Source organism: Dreissena polymorpha, chromosome 4 (assembly GCF_020536995.1).
Source record: "Dreissena polymorpha isolate Duluth1 chromosome 4, UMN_Dpol_1.0, whole genome shotgun sequence".
Taxonomy (NCBI): Eukaryota; Metazoa; Mollusca; class Bivalvia; order Myida; family Dreissenidae; genus Dreissena; species Dreissena polymorpha.
In genome coordinates, this window is record NC_068358.1 from 140492379 (window position 1) to 140508466 (window position 16088).

The following is a 16088-nucleotide window of genomic DNA, read 5'->3' on the forward strand; positions in this document are numbered from 1 at the left end:
GAATGCAATAGCATTGATACTTTCTGAGAAAAGTGGACCTAAATGCAAAACTTAACCAAAATTTTCAATTTTCTAAGTATAAAAAGGGCACATAATTCTGTCAAAATGCATGCCAGAGTTATCTAACTTTGCCTGCCCAGTCCTCTCATGATAGTAAGTAAGTGTACCAAGTTTGAATGCAATAGCATTGATACTTTCTGAGAAAAGTGGACCTAAATGCAAAACTTAACCGGACACCGACGCCGACGCCAAGGTGATGACAATAGCTCATAATTTTTTTTCAAAAAATAGATGAGCTAACAAAATGATGTGCCTTCGGTAAACATTAGGTAAAGGAATAAATTAACAAAGTTTTATCAAGAAAGCTTTTGTATTATGCTTACAGGGGGATAAATGCAGCATAACGGTAACCGGAACTGATTGAATGAGTTATGTTTCGAAATGTGCATATGGATATAGAAGGCTTTTTTTAATTTCAAATAAATTTTTTGCTGATTGAAAACAAATTTCGTGACAATGTTTTGAAATACTAATTCTGTATGTTGAATGATTTTTAATAATTTTCGTAAGGGTGAACTTTAGTTGGCTATTTTGACAAAAAACTGCATATGCCATCTGGCCTAACCTGTTATCATACAGAATAAATGTTACCCTTTATGTTTACATCTTCTCACATTGACACTAAATCCCAAAAGAAATTATTGTGGTCAAAAGAATTAACGTTTTTGACAGGGTTATTCTAAACTGGTTGACTGACTGTATATTGTATTTCTGTATTTATATAACATTTTCATGATTATTAAGTATCAAGAATGAATCCTGAGTGGTCAAGTATCAAGAATGAATCTTGAGTGGTCATATTTTTGAGAGACTCAACACTTCAGAAATATGAACTCCAGTTACATAGCTTTATTGTATGATCAATGTAAATTAAGTAAAATAAATTATTTAAAGCTGCCATTTGAAATCACTGGTTCACAATATTCTATTTCATGTTCCCTACATACAATTTTAAACCAAGCAGCAACCTGATAAAACTGCCACGTTGCCCAAGCCCCCTGCACGCAACCCCACCATCAGCCAGCTGGTACATGGCTCGAGACCTCAAGAGAGGAAGGATAGCTCGTCGCCCGTGCCTCGGAGGAGGTGATGAAAACTTATTGAAGTGTAAAGTGACAAGGGCACTTTTGAAGCTGTACTTTTCAGTGTCAAGTCGCCAGGACACTTTTGAAGCAAGTGCATTGTCCCGCCCACTGGCGGCCATGTTTTTCAACGGACCAAAACCACTTTTGAACTCAACCAACATATCATTAAGACAAACATTTTGACAAAGTTACATGAAGATTGGGTATGAATGTGACTTCTACAGTGTTTACAAGGTTGTTTTTTTTCTGACCTAGTGACCTTGTTTTTGACCCAGCATGACCCAGTTTCAAACTCGATCGAGGCTTCTACAGTGTTTACAAGGTTTCTCTATAGCCAAATAAGGAAAACTGCCCCGACCACTGGCAGCCATGTTTTTTAACGAACCGGAACCACTTTTGAACTCCACCAACATATCATTATGACAAACATTTTGACAAAGTTACATGAAGATTGGGCATGAAATGTGAATTCTACAGTGTTTACAAGGTTTTTCTTTTTATTGACCTAGTTTTTGACCCAGTTTGAACTCACTTGAGGTATCATTGGGACAAATCTTCTGTCCAAGTTTCATGAAGATCGGACAAGAAATGTGGCCTCTGAGTGTTTACAAACCAAATGTGGACGACGGACGGATGGACGGACAGACAACGGACAAAGACCGATCACAAAAGCTCACCTGAGCAATCAGGTGAGCTAAAAAGAATAAGATTTTTATTCAATTATTCAACAGTTTTCTAGTGTTCAACAGAAAACTCACTCATGTACAAAATGCACAAAGGTTGGAAGATTATATTAGTCGGTGCAGATTTGTTTATACTATGCAGACACAATGTTTGTTTTTAAAATACAAGCAAAAACAAGTAAACGTGCTGGTTTCTGCGTAAACTTTACTACTTATGAGTTTCAAAGAAGTCCACACGAATTAATAAATATGGTATCATTTACATATTGTTTGTTTTGTCAATATTTGTAAAACAAGTAGGCATGAAAACTCGTATATTTGAATATCTTTAGCATTAAAACTAATACAAGGGCACTATACGAAAATGTTTTATTAATAATTATATATTTAATATAATACAAAAATATATTCAAAAATAGAGATGGCACAAAACTTGGAACAACAATCTAATGAGAAACAATATCGCACAAGCACACACACACACCTTCTATAACAATTTCTTTCGACAAAACAGAATTGGTTGATATAATGTGACACAATTACACATGCAAATAAACACTAAAGCTTTATCACATTGAGTGACAAGAAATACCACCGCATCGCTTTGTCCTAAACATAGCAGCAAAGCACATGACTATGTTTAAGGGCACATGACTTAGGAAAGTGAAGATCACTGCGAGTGAACATATGATTTTCCTATCCACAGTTCATGGTAATAAAATATTTCGATATTAAATTCGATCGCTTCAGAGTTATAAAAGTAGTTTTATGTTTCTGACATAAACATGGCAAAATTCAAGGGCATATTGCTCAGGAAAGTGTGGAACACTGGCAAGAACAAAGTGTACTGCTCATGTAAAACAATTTGTGGTGACATACTTAAAGTATTAATTTAATTGCTTAAGAAATGTTAGAGTACCGGTAATTGAAATAACAACATAAGAACACGTTATGCCTCTGCCTTAAACATGGCTAAGTTCAATGGCATATACTAAGGAATGTGTGCATCACTGTGCATGAAAGTCATCTTGCACATCTGCACCTAATGCTGATAACATTATTGACCCTTTAATTCAACCGCTTGAAAAACGTAGAAGTTGTTCGTTCAATAAACTACGAATCTGCCGTAAAAATGGCGCAATTCAGATGCACAGCCACATTATTTAATGAAGGTATTTATCACTGGAAATGGGAAAGGTGTCTTGCAGACTTACATTTCATGGTGATGGCATATTTCAAATTGTAATTGCTTGAGGAATATAGAAGTAGTTTAAAAACTCAGAACAACTTGAGAAATATACAAATAATATGCTTCACAAACTTTTTATTCAGACACACAGACAAACCAATGGACCAACCGACGAGTTGACTCCTATATAACCAATCAAACTTTGTTTGCATGAGTGTAAATGAAATTGAGTAAAACAATTAGCTGCATGAAGCTTTTTTTAAACGAAAGTCTCAAATTTGGATGTGATTAGTTGGTAGCATACACCATGGTTCTTAAATCTAATCAGGCAATTGCCATATGGACTTCAAAATTTTAGTAAAATCACTAGCTGAAAATTTCAGTTATTATTAAAACAAAATTACTATAATAAGTCCAATCCAAATACAGGGTATAAAAATAGAATACATAAATGATTACAATACAAATTACACTTAGATAACGTTGTTAGGCAATTATGTTGTTTAATAAGATGGGTGCCTAATACTGTCATAGGACTCCCATCAATCTGGTAACATACGAAGGACCAAATAAACATGATCTTTAAATCAGGATTATACAGTGGCTCCAACTCACATTGAAGTGGGCAGTGTTGATCAGTTTAACCGTATGATTTGATAATGTAAAATACTTGCTAAAATACAAATACTTAACAAACATACACACTGTGAAAATTTAAAATGTTTGTCATGGAGTCTACTATTATAGAATATAAACAAAATAGTTTTTTTTAACAAGTTGGACATCCACCATTTGCAATAGGTTCCTAACAAATCTTTTACATACAATCTTTGGGTATAATACAAATAGCAAAAATTTGCAACACACAATATTTGTTTTCCTTGCAAAAAAGTAGACAATCTATTTAAACATAAACACATAACATATAATGACTAAAATCACTTTGGCACTCACATCAAAACATTAGATGAAGCAAAACTGCATACAAAATACATGTAATGCATGTTTTTCATGCTTTTCAACATTGTTCCATCAATTCATTTTGGTGAATAAATTCAAGACAGAATAAATTGAGGCAGGATAACATGCAACTAATTTACACATAATAAAATATTTCACACTAAATTTAATATCATGAACAAAAGAATTTGTATTTAAAATTGAAAGCGCATATATATAACAAATTCAAATAAAAAACCAATAAAACTAGAGCTTTGTCACAGACGTGATGAATAACCCCACATGCCGCATTGACACATAATATTTTACGTCGTCTTCACAAAAAACAGCGGACACCATGCTCAATTTTTAAAACGCACTAAGTGACCCCTTGACCCAGAAAGGCCCATGTTCTAACTTGGCCTTAAGATCATCTCCATAAAACTTCTGACCAAGTTTGGTGAAGATCGGATGTTAACTACTTGAATTAGAGAGCGGACACCATGCTGAATGTTAAAAAACGCACTAAGTGACCCCGTGACCTAGTTTTAGGCCCGGAATGGCCCATGTTCAATCTTGTCCTAGAGATCATTTAGATAAAACTTGTGACCAAGTTTGGTGAGGATTGGATGAAAACTACTTGAATTAGAGAGCAGACAACATGGTGAGGTTTAAAACGCACTAAGATACCCCGTGACCTAGATTTTGACCAGGCATGACCCATATTCAAACTTGACCTAGACATCATCTAGATACAACTTCTGACCAAGTTTGGTGAAGATTGGATAAAAACTACTTGAATCAGAGAGCCGACAACATTGTGATGTTTAAAACGCAGTAAGTGAACCCGTGACCTTGTTTTTGACCCGGCATGACCCATATTCAAACTTGCCCTAGACATTATCAAGATACAACTTCTGACCAATTTTGGTGAAGATTGGATAAAAACTTCTTGAATTAGCGGACAATATGGTGAGGTTTAAAACACACTAAGTGACCCCGTGACCTAGTTTTTGACCCGGCATGGCCCATGTTCGAACTTGACCTACACATCATCTAGTTACAACTTCTGACCAAGTGTGGTGAAGATCGGATTTAAACTACTTGAAATAGAGAGCAGACATCATGCTCAATGTGTAAAACGTACTAAGTGACCCTGTGACCTAGTTTTTGATCTGGCATGGCCCATGTTCAAACTTGGCCTTCAGATCATCTAGATAAAACTTCTGACCAAGTTTGGTGAAGATCGGATGAAAACTACTTGAAAAAGAGAGAGGACACCATGCTGATTGTTAAACAAGAGCACCGCCTTGTAGGTGCTGACAGCTGATCTATTTTTCTTTTTAAAGGTGTAGGGACCTATTTCAATTTCAATCACAGGAGGGAGGGGTGGAGTGGAGAGGGGTGTGGTCATTTATTACATTATCTTCCAAAAATGCAAAAAAAATAATTGGGGGGGGGGGGGGGGGGGGGATTCTTGGGTGGGATGGTTGGTCGGAATGTCAAAAATAAAAAAATAAAAATATTTGTGTTTTTTAACCATGTTTGAAACCTTTGACCTTGAAGTATGACCTTGACCTTCCACCACTCAAAATATGCAGCTTCATGATAAAGCCGCTTTGAAATTATTATTTTTTTTACCTTTGACCTTGAAGGATGACCTTGAAAGATGACATTGACCTTGAACTTCCACCACTCAAAATATGCAGCTTCATGAGAACACCGCTTTGAAATTGAATAAAATAAAAAATTTAACCTTTAACCTTGAAGGATGACATTGAAGGATGACCTTGACCTTGAACTTCCACCACTCAAAATGTGCAGCTTTATGAGAATGCCGCTTTGAATTAAAAAAAACAATTGACCATGAAGGATGACCTTGACTGTGAACTTCCAACACTCAAAATGTGCAGCTTCATGATAACGCCGCTTTGATTTTTTTTTTTTACCTTTGACCTTGAAGGATGACCTTGACCTTGAACTTCCACCACTTAAAATGTGCAGCTTCATGATAACGCCGCTTTGAATTATTTTTTTACCTTTGACCTTGAAGGATGACCTTGACCTTGAAGAATGACCTTGACCTTGAACTTCAACCACTCAAAATGTTTAGCTTCATGAAAACGTTGCTTTGAATTTTTTTTTTTTTACCTTTGACCTTGAAGGATGACCTTGACCTTGAAGATTGACCTTGACCTTTCATAACTCAAAATGTGCAGCTTCATGAGAACGCCGCTTTGAATTAAAAAAAAAAAATTTTGACCTTGAAGGATGACCTTGACCTTGAACTTCCACCACTCAAAACGTGCAGCGTCATGAGATACACGTGCATGCAAAATATCAAGTTTCTATCTTCAATATTAAAAAAGTTATGGCCAATGTCAAAGTTTTCGGACGGACAGACGCCATATATTTGACATTTGACCTTGAAGGATAACCATGACCTTCACCTTTCACCACTCAAAATGTTCAGCTCCATGAGATACATATCAGGGGTTTTTCAGCAATGTCTGCGCCTCTGGAAAACGGAGGCACTCCTAAAGCAAACGGACCCAATCCCAAACCGAAAAAAAAAAAATAAATCCCAATTTCCAAAAAAATAAAATAAAAATTCAGAGTGTAACTGTAACTGAAAAACAAAACTGCAGTACTTGAATAAACGTTGAACATGCCAAATATTGCATCTGTTTATATAAAGGAGACAAAATAACAAATAAAAACAAATTTATTTGTTAAACCACTGAATTATTTAAGCATGATAAATTCACATTTTTTTCCAAAATGAGCAGTTTCATCGAAGCAAAAATTCCCAAAATGGTCAATTTTGTCGATAAAAAATTCCCAATTTGGTCATACTCCTTTTCCCAAAATAGACAGAAAAAACCCTGCACATGCATGCCAAATATGAGGTTGCTATCTTCAATATTGAAAAAGTTATGGCCAATGTTAAAGTGTTTTTTTTGGACGGACGGACTAACTGACTGACATACTGACGGACAGTTCAACTGCTATATGCCACCCTACAGGGGGCATAAAAATATGTTTTTGGGGTGGGGGGTGGGGAGTTATAGTGCGAGGGTGTGGCGGTCATTTATTAGATGATCTTTAATTCAAAAAAATAAAAATGGGGGGTGGATTGAGGGGGGATTTGGGTATTCGATGGGGGGGGGGGGGCGTGGGGGATGGTTTGGGGGGAGTCTATTGTGGTATGTCAGGTAAGAATTGTTTAGTCAAAGTATCAATCGAATCTTATCATAAATAAAGAAGTTATGGCAATTTAAGCAAAATTTAATAATTTGACCTTGAGAGTCAAGGTCATTCAAAGGTCAAGGTAAAATTCAACTTGCCAGGTACAGTACCCTCATGATAGCATGAAAGTATTTGAAGTCTAAAAGCAATCGCCTTGATACTTTAGAAGTAAAGTGTATCTAAACACAAAATGTAACCATATATTCAAAGTTACTGAGTCAAAAAAGGGCCATAATTCCGTAAAAATGACAACCAAAGTTATGCAACTTGTCCTTTACTGTCCCCTTATGATAGTTTGCGAGTGTTCCAAGTACGAAAGCAATATCTATGATACTTTAGGGGTAAAGTGGACCAAAACACAAAACTAAACCAAATTTTCAAGTATCAAGGGCCCATAATTCCATCAAAATGTCAGTCAGAGTTACATAACTTTGCCTTTATGGTCCCCTTATGATAATTAGTAAGTGTTGCAAGTATGAAAGCAATAGCTTTGATACTTTAGTAAAAATGTGGACCTAAACACAAAACTTAACCAAATTTTCAATTTTCTAAGTATAAGAGGGGAACATAATTCTGTCAAAATGCCAGTCAGAGTTACATAACTTTGCCTGCAAAGTCCCCTTATGATAGAAAGTGTTGCAAGTATGAAAGCAATAGCTTTGATACTTAAGGAATAAAATGGACCTAAACACAAAACTTAACCAAAATTTTCAATTTTCTAAGTATAAAAAGGGCACATAATTCTGTCAAAATGCAAGCCAGAGTTATCTTACTTTGCCTGCCCAGTACCCTCATGATAGTAAGTAAGAGTACCAAGTTTGAATGCAATAGCATTGATACTTTATGAGAAAAGTGGACCTAAAAGCAAAACTTAACCGGACGCCGACGCCAAGGTGATGACAATAGTTCATAATTTAAAAAAAAAAAATAGATAAGCTAAAAACGCACTAAGTGACCCTGTGACCTAGTTTTTGACCCGGCACGGCCCATGTTTGAACTTGGCCTTAAGATCATCTAGATACAACTTCTGACCAAGTTTGGTGAAGATCGGATGAAAACTACTTGAATTAGAGAGCCGACAACATGCTGAATGTTTAAAACCCACTAAGTGACCCCGTGACCTAGTTTTTGACCCGGCAAGGCCCATGTTTGAACTTGGCCTAGACATCATGTAGATACAACTTTTCACCAAGTTTGGTGAAGATTGGAAGACAACTACTTGAATTAGAGAGTGGACACTTAATACGGACCGACAGACAGACCGACAGACAAGTTCACTCCTATATACCCCCCTAAACTTCGTTTAAGGGGGTATAACAAGTTTGATTATTTCTCAGAGCTTTTAGTTCCGTATGTGTAAAAATAAAACATGAATGTGTGGTATTCAACAAATATACGACAAAATAAACAGATTTGTGCGGCTGCCAGTACCATCATGTGTACTGTTTCTATTATCAAACATTACCGGTATATAGTTAGCTCATGGGTGCTTGGGGAAGTCAAAATCGCTGCCCAAGGTAGGGGAATTACTGTTTCTTTCATACTTAATAAATGATATGGCAAGAGAATGAGTCATAAGGCGAAACAAACATATGTACACTAATATATACCACGGTATCGGTAACTTAATTAACATAATTATGTACTGTTTTTTTAAATTGATAAATAATTAAATAAATCATTTCATGAAGTTACTTCAAACAAGATAACATGTACACTCATCTCTATTCAAATAATTAAAACTGTGTTTGTGAAACACAATGCCCCCTACTGCGCTTTGAAGCCATATATTTGACCTTTGCCCTTGAAGGATGACCTTTCACCACTCAAAATGTGCAGCTCCATGAGATACACATGCATGTCGAATATCAAGTTGTTATCTTCAATATTGCAAAAGTTATGACCAAGGTTAAAGTTTTGGGACAGACTTACACAATGACAAACAGGCCGAATACAATATACCCCCGATCATTTGAGCCAGGAGCATTACAAACTTAAGGTGGTATGCAATTTGGGACTCTAAATTAAAACTTAATTTCTAGTTATTTCATTTAAACCAGTCAAAAGATATGGACAATTCCTACTAAGCCATGTATTACAAACTTAAAGTTACAGCTGTAAAATACAGTTTGTATGTCTTAAATCAAAACAAGGTAATGTCATAATTTGATTTTCAACAATTTATGCTTGTTTAATAGTGGCAAAAATGTTCCCATTTAATTAATTTCATGTTATTTTATACAATAATTTTGTGACACATTCTGGCTTTGGAAGTTAAAATCCAACAACAAAGATTAAATAATATGTGGCAAAAAAACATGAAACACTTTGAAAACTAAACACGTACTCCAAAATCAGAAATGGATTTTGGAATGTTAGATAATCTCTTGAGCTTTATCATCTCTTGCCTAGGACGGATGATTTTCCAACCTGAAAATCAAACAATATTAAACTTTGAAAAGGCACTTAAACACTTGCATCATCTTTATTCTGGAGAGGTTACAACTTAAGACTGCTTAGATAGAACCATAGTACTGAAACGGGATTACTGCAGCCATAGCCCTACAATCTGACTAACATATATGTCTGCATACTGTAGATGCTTTCAATTTTGTGAATATTAATTTATTTGGATTCGAAAAGTTAGGCATAATTATTGAATCTTGAATTTTTGGATCTTTCATAATGTCTGATACAAAGTTGCTGACATACATTTTGGAAATTTGTTTTTGCGGTTGAGCAGACCCTAAAAAATCAAAACAAACAAGATGCGTTTGTGAAACACAATGTCCCCCTTGAAGGATGACCTTGACCTTGACCCTTCACCAATCAAAATGTGCAGCTCCATGAGATACACATGCATTTCAAATATAAAATTGCTAGCTTCAATCAGGGACCTATACAAACAAAGGGATGAGACACTCACTGAACCGAAGAACAAGCTATCGCGTTGTTACGCAAAAGGGAACGAGACTTGCGACCCAACGAGACTTCGCGCTTCGAGGCAAATTTTAACAGCCGCCATTTTGACAAAGCGAGACCGTGACAAAGCAATCGAGAAATAATAAGAGTACAAATTAACCAAGTGTTGCCAACACAGAAGTATTCATTGCAAAGGTTTGTTGAGTTTGATACATCTTATTGTTTCATTTGTTTTCGACTATGCTTTGTATTTACTTATAAAACAACGGTGGGTATTTTCACCAAATCATGCGTATCATTGTTTACACTTCCATAATTCGAGAAACGTGTGTCGTGGCTTTTTTCAAAAGGCTTGGTCAAATAAAGCTCTATACTATTGTATTTTGTATTCTTACAAACGTTACATTTCAACGCATTGTGTGATGCTAATTTTATTTGTATTGTTAGCAAATTCATGATTTTAAATGAGCACAAAGGCAATACAATTTTAGTCATTTTTTTATATTTTACCACTTTCAGTTTCATCAACATATGCCGTGGCTATTTTTGAAAGGCTCAGTCAATACTAGCCCTATATTAATCTTATGGGTATCTTTACAAACATTACATTTCAACGCATTGAGTGATGCTAATTTTATTTGTATTATTTGCAGAGGCATAATTTTGTATTAGCTCAAAGATTATACAACTTTAGTCATTTTTTATTTTGTAATCACTATCAGTTTGATCAACATATGTCGTGGCTCTTTTCGAAAGGCTCAGTCAATACTAGCCCTATATTAATCTTACTGGTATCTTTACAAACATTACATTTCAACGTATTGAGTGATGCTAATTTTATTTGTATTATTTGCAAATTCATGATTTTGAATTAGCACAAAAGCAATACAATTTTAGTCATTTTTTTATTTTTTTACCACTATCAGTTTCATCAACATATGTCGTGGCTCTTTTTTGAAAGGCTCAGTCAATACTAGCCCTATATATATCATGTTGGTGTCTTTACAAACGTTGCATTTCAATGCATTGTGTGGTGCAAATTTAATTTGCATTATTTGCAAAGGCATAATTTTGTGTTAGCTCTAAGATAATACCATTTTAGTCATTTTTTTAATTTTGTTATCACTATCAGTTTGATCAACATATGTCGTGGCTCTTTTCGAAAGGCTCAGTCAATACTAGCCCTATATTAATCTTATGGGTATCTTTACAAACATTACATTTCAACGCATTGTGTGATGCTAATTTTATTTGTATTATTTGCAAAGGCATAATTTTGTATTAGCTCCAAGATGATATAATTTCAGTTATTTTTCATTTTTTTTAGTTAAACGTGTTATCAACATATGTTGAGGCTTTTTTCAATAGACTCCATCAATAGTAGCACTATTTTGATCATGTTGGTATTTTTGCAAATGTTACACTTCAATAAACTGTGTGGTGCACATTTTATTTACATGAATTGCAAAGGCATAATTTTGTATTAGCTCAGAGATTATACAATTTTAGTCATTTTTTTTTTAACCAGTCTCGGTTTTGAATGTGTATGTCAATGCTCTTTTCAAAAGGCTCGGTCAATAATTGACCTATGATAATCATGTTGGTATCTTTAGATATGTGACACTTCAATGCATTGTGTGTTTCACATTTAATTTGCATTATTTACTAACTCATAACTTTGTATAAGCTAAAGGACAATACACATGTATAACTTTAGTCATTTTTTAATTGTTAGACCGCTTTCAGTTTTGTATACATATGTCATTGCTTTTTGCGTAAGGGCCAAGGCTCTGTAAATACTAGCCCTATATTATTCATGTTGGTATCGTAACCCTTTCAGCGCTGGAATCAAACTTTAAAGGCCTTTGCAAACTGTTTGGACCCAGATGAGACGCCACAGAACGTGGCGTCTCATCAGGATTCAAACTGTTTGCTATTCTGAAAGTATTCTGTGAAAAAAATCTAAGAAAATGCTAATTTTAGAAATTCAGCAGACAACACTTTAGCAGACGACAAATTTCCCAGCATGCTAAGGATTAGCAAATTGTACACTTCAGTGCATTGTGTGGTGTACATTTAATTTGCATTATTTGCAAAGTTCTTGATTTGTATAAGCTCAATGATGATACAATATTAGTCCTTAATCAATTATTTAAAAAAAACAATTGAGATTAACATTTGTCTCCGCTTTTTCTTAGGGATTGATCAATACAAGCTCTATTATTGTTTGTGTTTGTACCAATGTTACATTTCAATGAAATGTATGGTGCATATTTTAAATGCATTTTTTGAAAAAAAAAATTGATGTCTGCATAGGAAATCCTGAGGTGGAATTTTCAATGATATTTGCTAAGAAGAGATTTCATTTCAACAAAAAATGTCATAAAAGTGGAAAGTGTCGTCCTTATTAGCCTGTGCGGACTGCACAGGCTAATCTGGGACGACACTTTACGCACATGCATTATGCCAAGTTTTCTCAAAACACGAGACATATAATCGTTCTCATTCACAGAATGTTTGACCATTTTTTTTAAAATATAAATTTAATAACTATTATTCTAGAAAAAAAATAGAAAAATTGCAAAGGTCATATTTCTTTATCATTGGAGAAAACATTTATTCTGAGATATTTTCAAGAGTTTGTTTCCACGTTGTTAATGCTTCTATTAAGAATTTCTGAAATGTGTAGATAATTGTTATTCAATTAATGCAAAAAATCGGAATTCTTACATAAATATTTCAATTAATTTTATTAATATGTTGATACAACTAAGTACATTTTTATGTCCATCTGTCTGGTCGTCTGAAATTCCGTCACACTTTGCGTTTAGGTTTTGCGTTAACGTTTCGAAAAATGTGGAAAAAGGTGGCATAGTCTATTAGTCTTCCTATGGTGGCAAGCCATGTTTTCAATAAATGATGGTGACTGTGTAAACATTTTATTAACTGATTTTTAGAATATGTTTTGTTTTATGCTTTTAGAATGCATAGAAAACGCAAAAGAGGATCCCTTACGGTGAAACGCAAGTACCACTACATAACATCTGAACAGCCAAAGGAAGAAAACCATGTTGCCAGTGAACCCCTGGTGAACATTAAAGCTACAACAGATTCTTCTACCCAGTCAGAAAGTGAAAATGTGCAGTTCACAAGTGATCATAGTTATGCTATTGATGAAGACTCCACATATGAGCTTGACTCCTTCCAGGAGACAAACAATGATAAGCCTGAAGCTGATGTGATGGAATGTAGTTCAGGGCTTCTAGAAATGGAGGTGGAGACGACAACCTTCTCAGACTTTGCTGTGGAACTTAAACTGCAAAATTTTTCATCTCAGTTCGTTGTAAAGGAATTAGAGCAATCAATTCAAATGTTACAGTTGTACGCAAATGACAGTCTGACAGCAATCAAGTTATCGGTTGAAATTAAGAGTGATTTTACGTGCTCTGTCTATGTGCATCGGAAATGCATTCCGAGATCTCACCAAATATGGACTGGACTGCCACAACATATCAATCGCGTTGCTTATGTTCTGGTGTTATAGGAAAGACTGTTAAAATTTGATGTCTGCATAGGAAATCCTGAGGTGGAATTTTCAATTATTTTTTTTTCGCATAGATAGTCGATGTAGGGATATAGATAAATGAAATTAACTAGTTTATATAGATGGAGTTATTAATTTTACTTATAGATTTCTCTCTAAATAAAATGATTGTACTTTATATACTCTAAGGAACCATATCGCTATACATAAACTATAGTTTTGCTTTAGTATAGGTTGTCAACACAGGGATTTTACTTATACTTAACTACAATTAAGTGTAGCATAGGAAGAGGTATATCATACAGCTTTTACATTGTCAGTATTACTCAATTCTATATTTCTAAAAAAAAATTACGAATGAAAAAACAATGCAAGTATATACTTTATGCAGTTATATGCAGGGATCATATTTTTTTCTTATATGTGTCCTAATTTTATATTAATGTATGTAATTCTTGTTTAAAAAAAGTCATTTAATAATTATATTTTTCACTTATGAACTTTGGTACAGACAGGTCACTATGTATTAACAATATTAACATTCTCACGAAAACATGTTTATTCCTTATATTGTAATAGGAACTTTTTCGAAGTGATGCATGATTTGTATTTACTTCAAAAGCATGCTGTTATTGTAAATGTAATGTAAATGACGATTAGCTTAACATGCTTAAGTCAGAATAAACTTTTATGTTCTATTAACTGCATTTAAATCTTTGTCCATAATTTTGTTAAAACCATTCTACAACACGTTTTATATTCATTTCTTTGAAAATAATTAAAGGAATAAAACACTAAACTCCTTTGTACACACTATTTAGTAGTAACTGTAAATGCCTGATTCAATTGTCTCATCATAATTACACCGTATCATGTGTCCACTGTTTTGGATATCTTACTTGCATGTGCGAGGATTTGATTTATTAATGTTGTTTTATATATTGATTGTTCGAGATATATATGATAATAAAACGAATAAAACATGAGTATATATATATATATATATATATATATATATATATATATATATATATATATATATATATATAGAACTACTAAAACACGAAAACCTTTCTTGTTTTTTGTTTGGTTTGTACGCAAAATGCAGAACTAAAAAAATGCATCCAATATTTATTACCTCGTAAATTCTGTTAATGTTTTTTTATGACATGACCTCGAAATCCTGATACACTTTTATACTCCGCACCACAAACAGGACAAATATAGCACAGCTCTTTCGTGCTTGCTTGCGATTTATTGTTTGCCTCATCATCAGTATAACAACCTTATACCAAATCTAAATCTATGTCGTCATCCCATGAAAGGAAATTTTTATGTTTAGAAGACATTTTCAGTAAATTCCATGAATTCCAACGTTCACTATGACTTAAGGGAGTCCAAATAAATTTCAAAATGACATTCGAAAATTTGCTGCGTCGGAGGTTAAAAGAACAATTATACATTTTGAGTTGTTTGCACTTAACATGTCTTGATAATGTTGCTATTTTAAACAAAACATGGTAACATTTTAATTCTATTAAAAGACCGGTCTTTTTTACATGCACATACGTGCGATAAACAACGGCAATTTAACCCTGGCGAAACAACCGGCAATTAATATTCATCAAAGAGTCCGATAATTGGGTGCCCATTTGACATACTGCGTAATAATAAGACTAATTAATGATTGATTTTGAGATCAACAACGCAACAATTAAACGAATAGGTACTTGTTTATTTAACATAATATAATTTGAATCCGAAAAAACGTAACGCGTTAAATAAGCGAAATCCCTCGCAATCGATATCGTGTAGCCGCATTATCGCTACACAGGGACCAATCGATCGAGATTATCAAATCTCGCGCACCGGTTTATTATCGCTACACCGGGACCAATCGATCGAGATTAAAGTATAGGTCCCTGATCTCGCGCACCGGTTTATTTTGCGTGCTGTAACGGGATATCGCGAGGTTGCTAATCCCTTTGTATAGGTCCCTGCTTCAATATTGCAGAAGTGACATTCCATGAGCAATTTTGACCCATATATTTGACCTTGAAGGATGACCTTGACCTTTCACCACTCAAAATGTGCAGCTCCATGAGATACACATGCATGCCAAATATCAAGTTGCTATCTTCAATATTGCAAAAGTATTCATAAAATAAGCGATTTGGGCCACATGTATTTGACCTCTGACCTTGAAGGATGACCTTGACCTTGACCTTTCACCACTCAAAATGTGCAGCTCCATGAGATACACATGCATGCCAAATATCAAGTTGCTATATTCAATATAGCAAAAGTTATTGCAAAATGTTAAAGTTGGCGCAAACCAACCAACAGACAAACCAACAGACAGAGCAAAAACAATATTATCCCATTTTCACCGCGACATTGACGGTATAACACGTTGT

The 16088-nt window shown here is 34.4% G+C and overlaps 1 protein-coding gene and 2 long non-coding RNA genes across 4 annotated transcripts in view; 1 reads left to right on the plus strand and 2 right to left on the minus strand.

Moving 5' to 3' along the window:
- Window positions 1–2183: 2183 nt before the first annotated feature.
- On the minus strand, window positions 2184–7095 carry LOC127876959 (uncharacterized). The gene is made up of 2 exons (XR_008048171.1): window positions 6382–7095; window positions 2184–6219 (listed from the first exon to the last, which is right to left on the minus strand). It is a non-coding gene; the product is annotated as an uncharacterized LOC127876959 (long non-coding RNA).
- Window positions 7096–7117: 22 nt separating this feature from the next.
- The window catches only part of LOC127876933 (tyrosine-protein kinase JAK2-like), a 79208-nt gene continuing 70237 nt past the window's right edge, over window positions 7118–16088 (minus strand). The window contains exons 27-28 of one of the 2 annotated variants that reach the window (XR_008048159.1): window positions 8327–9635; window positions 7118–8169 (exon numbers count right to left, since the gene is read on the minus strand). Coding sequence is in view for 1 of the 2 variants with exons in the window: in XM_052422438.1 (XP_052278398.1) it covers window positions 9614–9635 (22 nt within the window). In the remaining variant the exon portion in view is untranslated. Of the gene's footprint in view, window positions 9636–16088 lie in introns of both variants that reach the window. The other variant, XM_052422438.1, reaches the window with a different exon arrangement.
- Window positions 9946–14470, plus strand: LOC127876956 (uncharacterized). The gene is made up of 2 exons (XR_008048168.1): window positions 9946–10322; window positions 13110–14470. It is a non-coding gene; the product is annotated as an uncharacterized LOC127876956 (long non-coding RNA).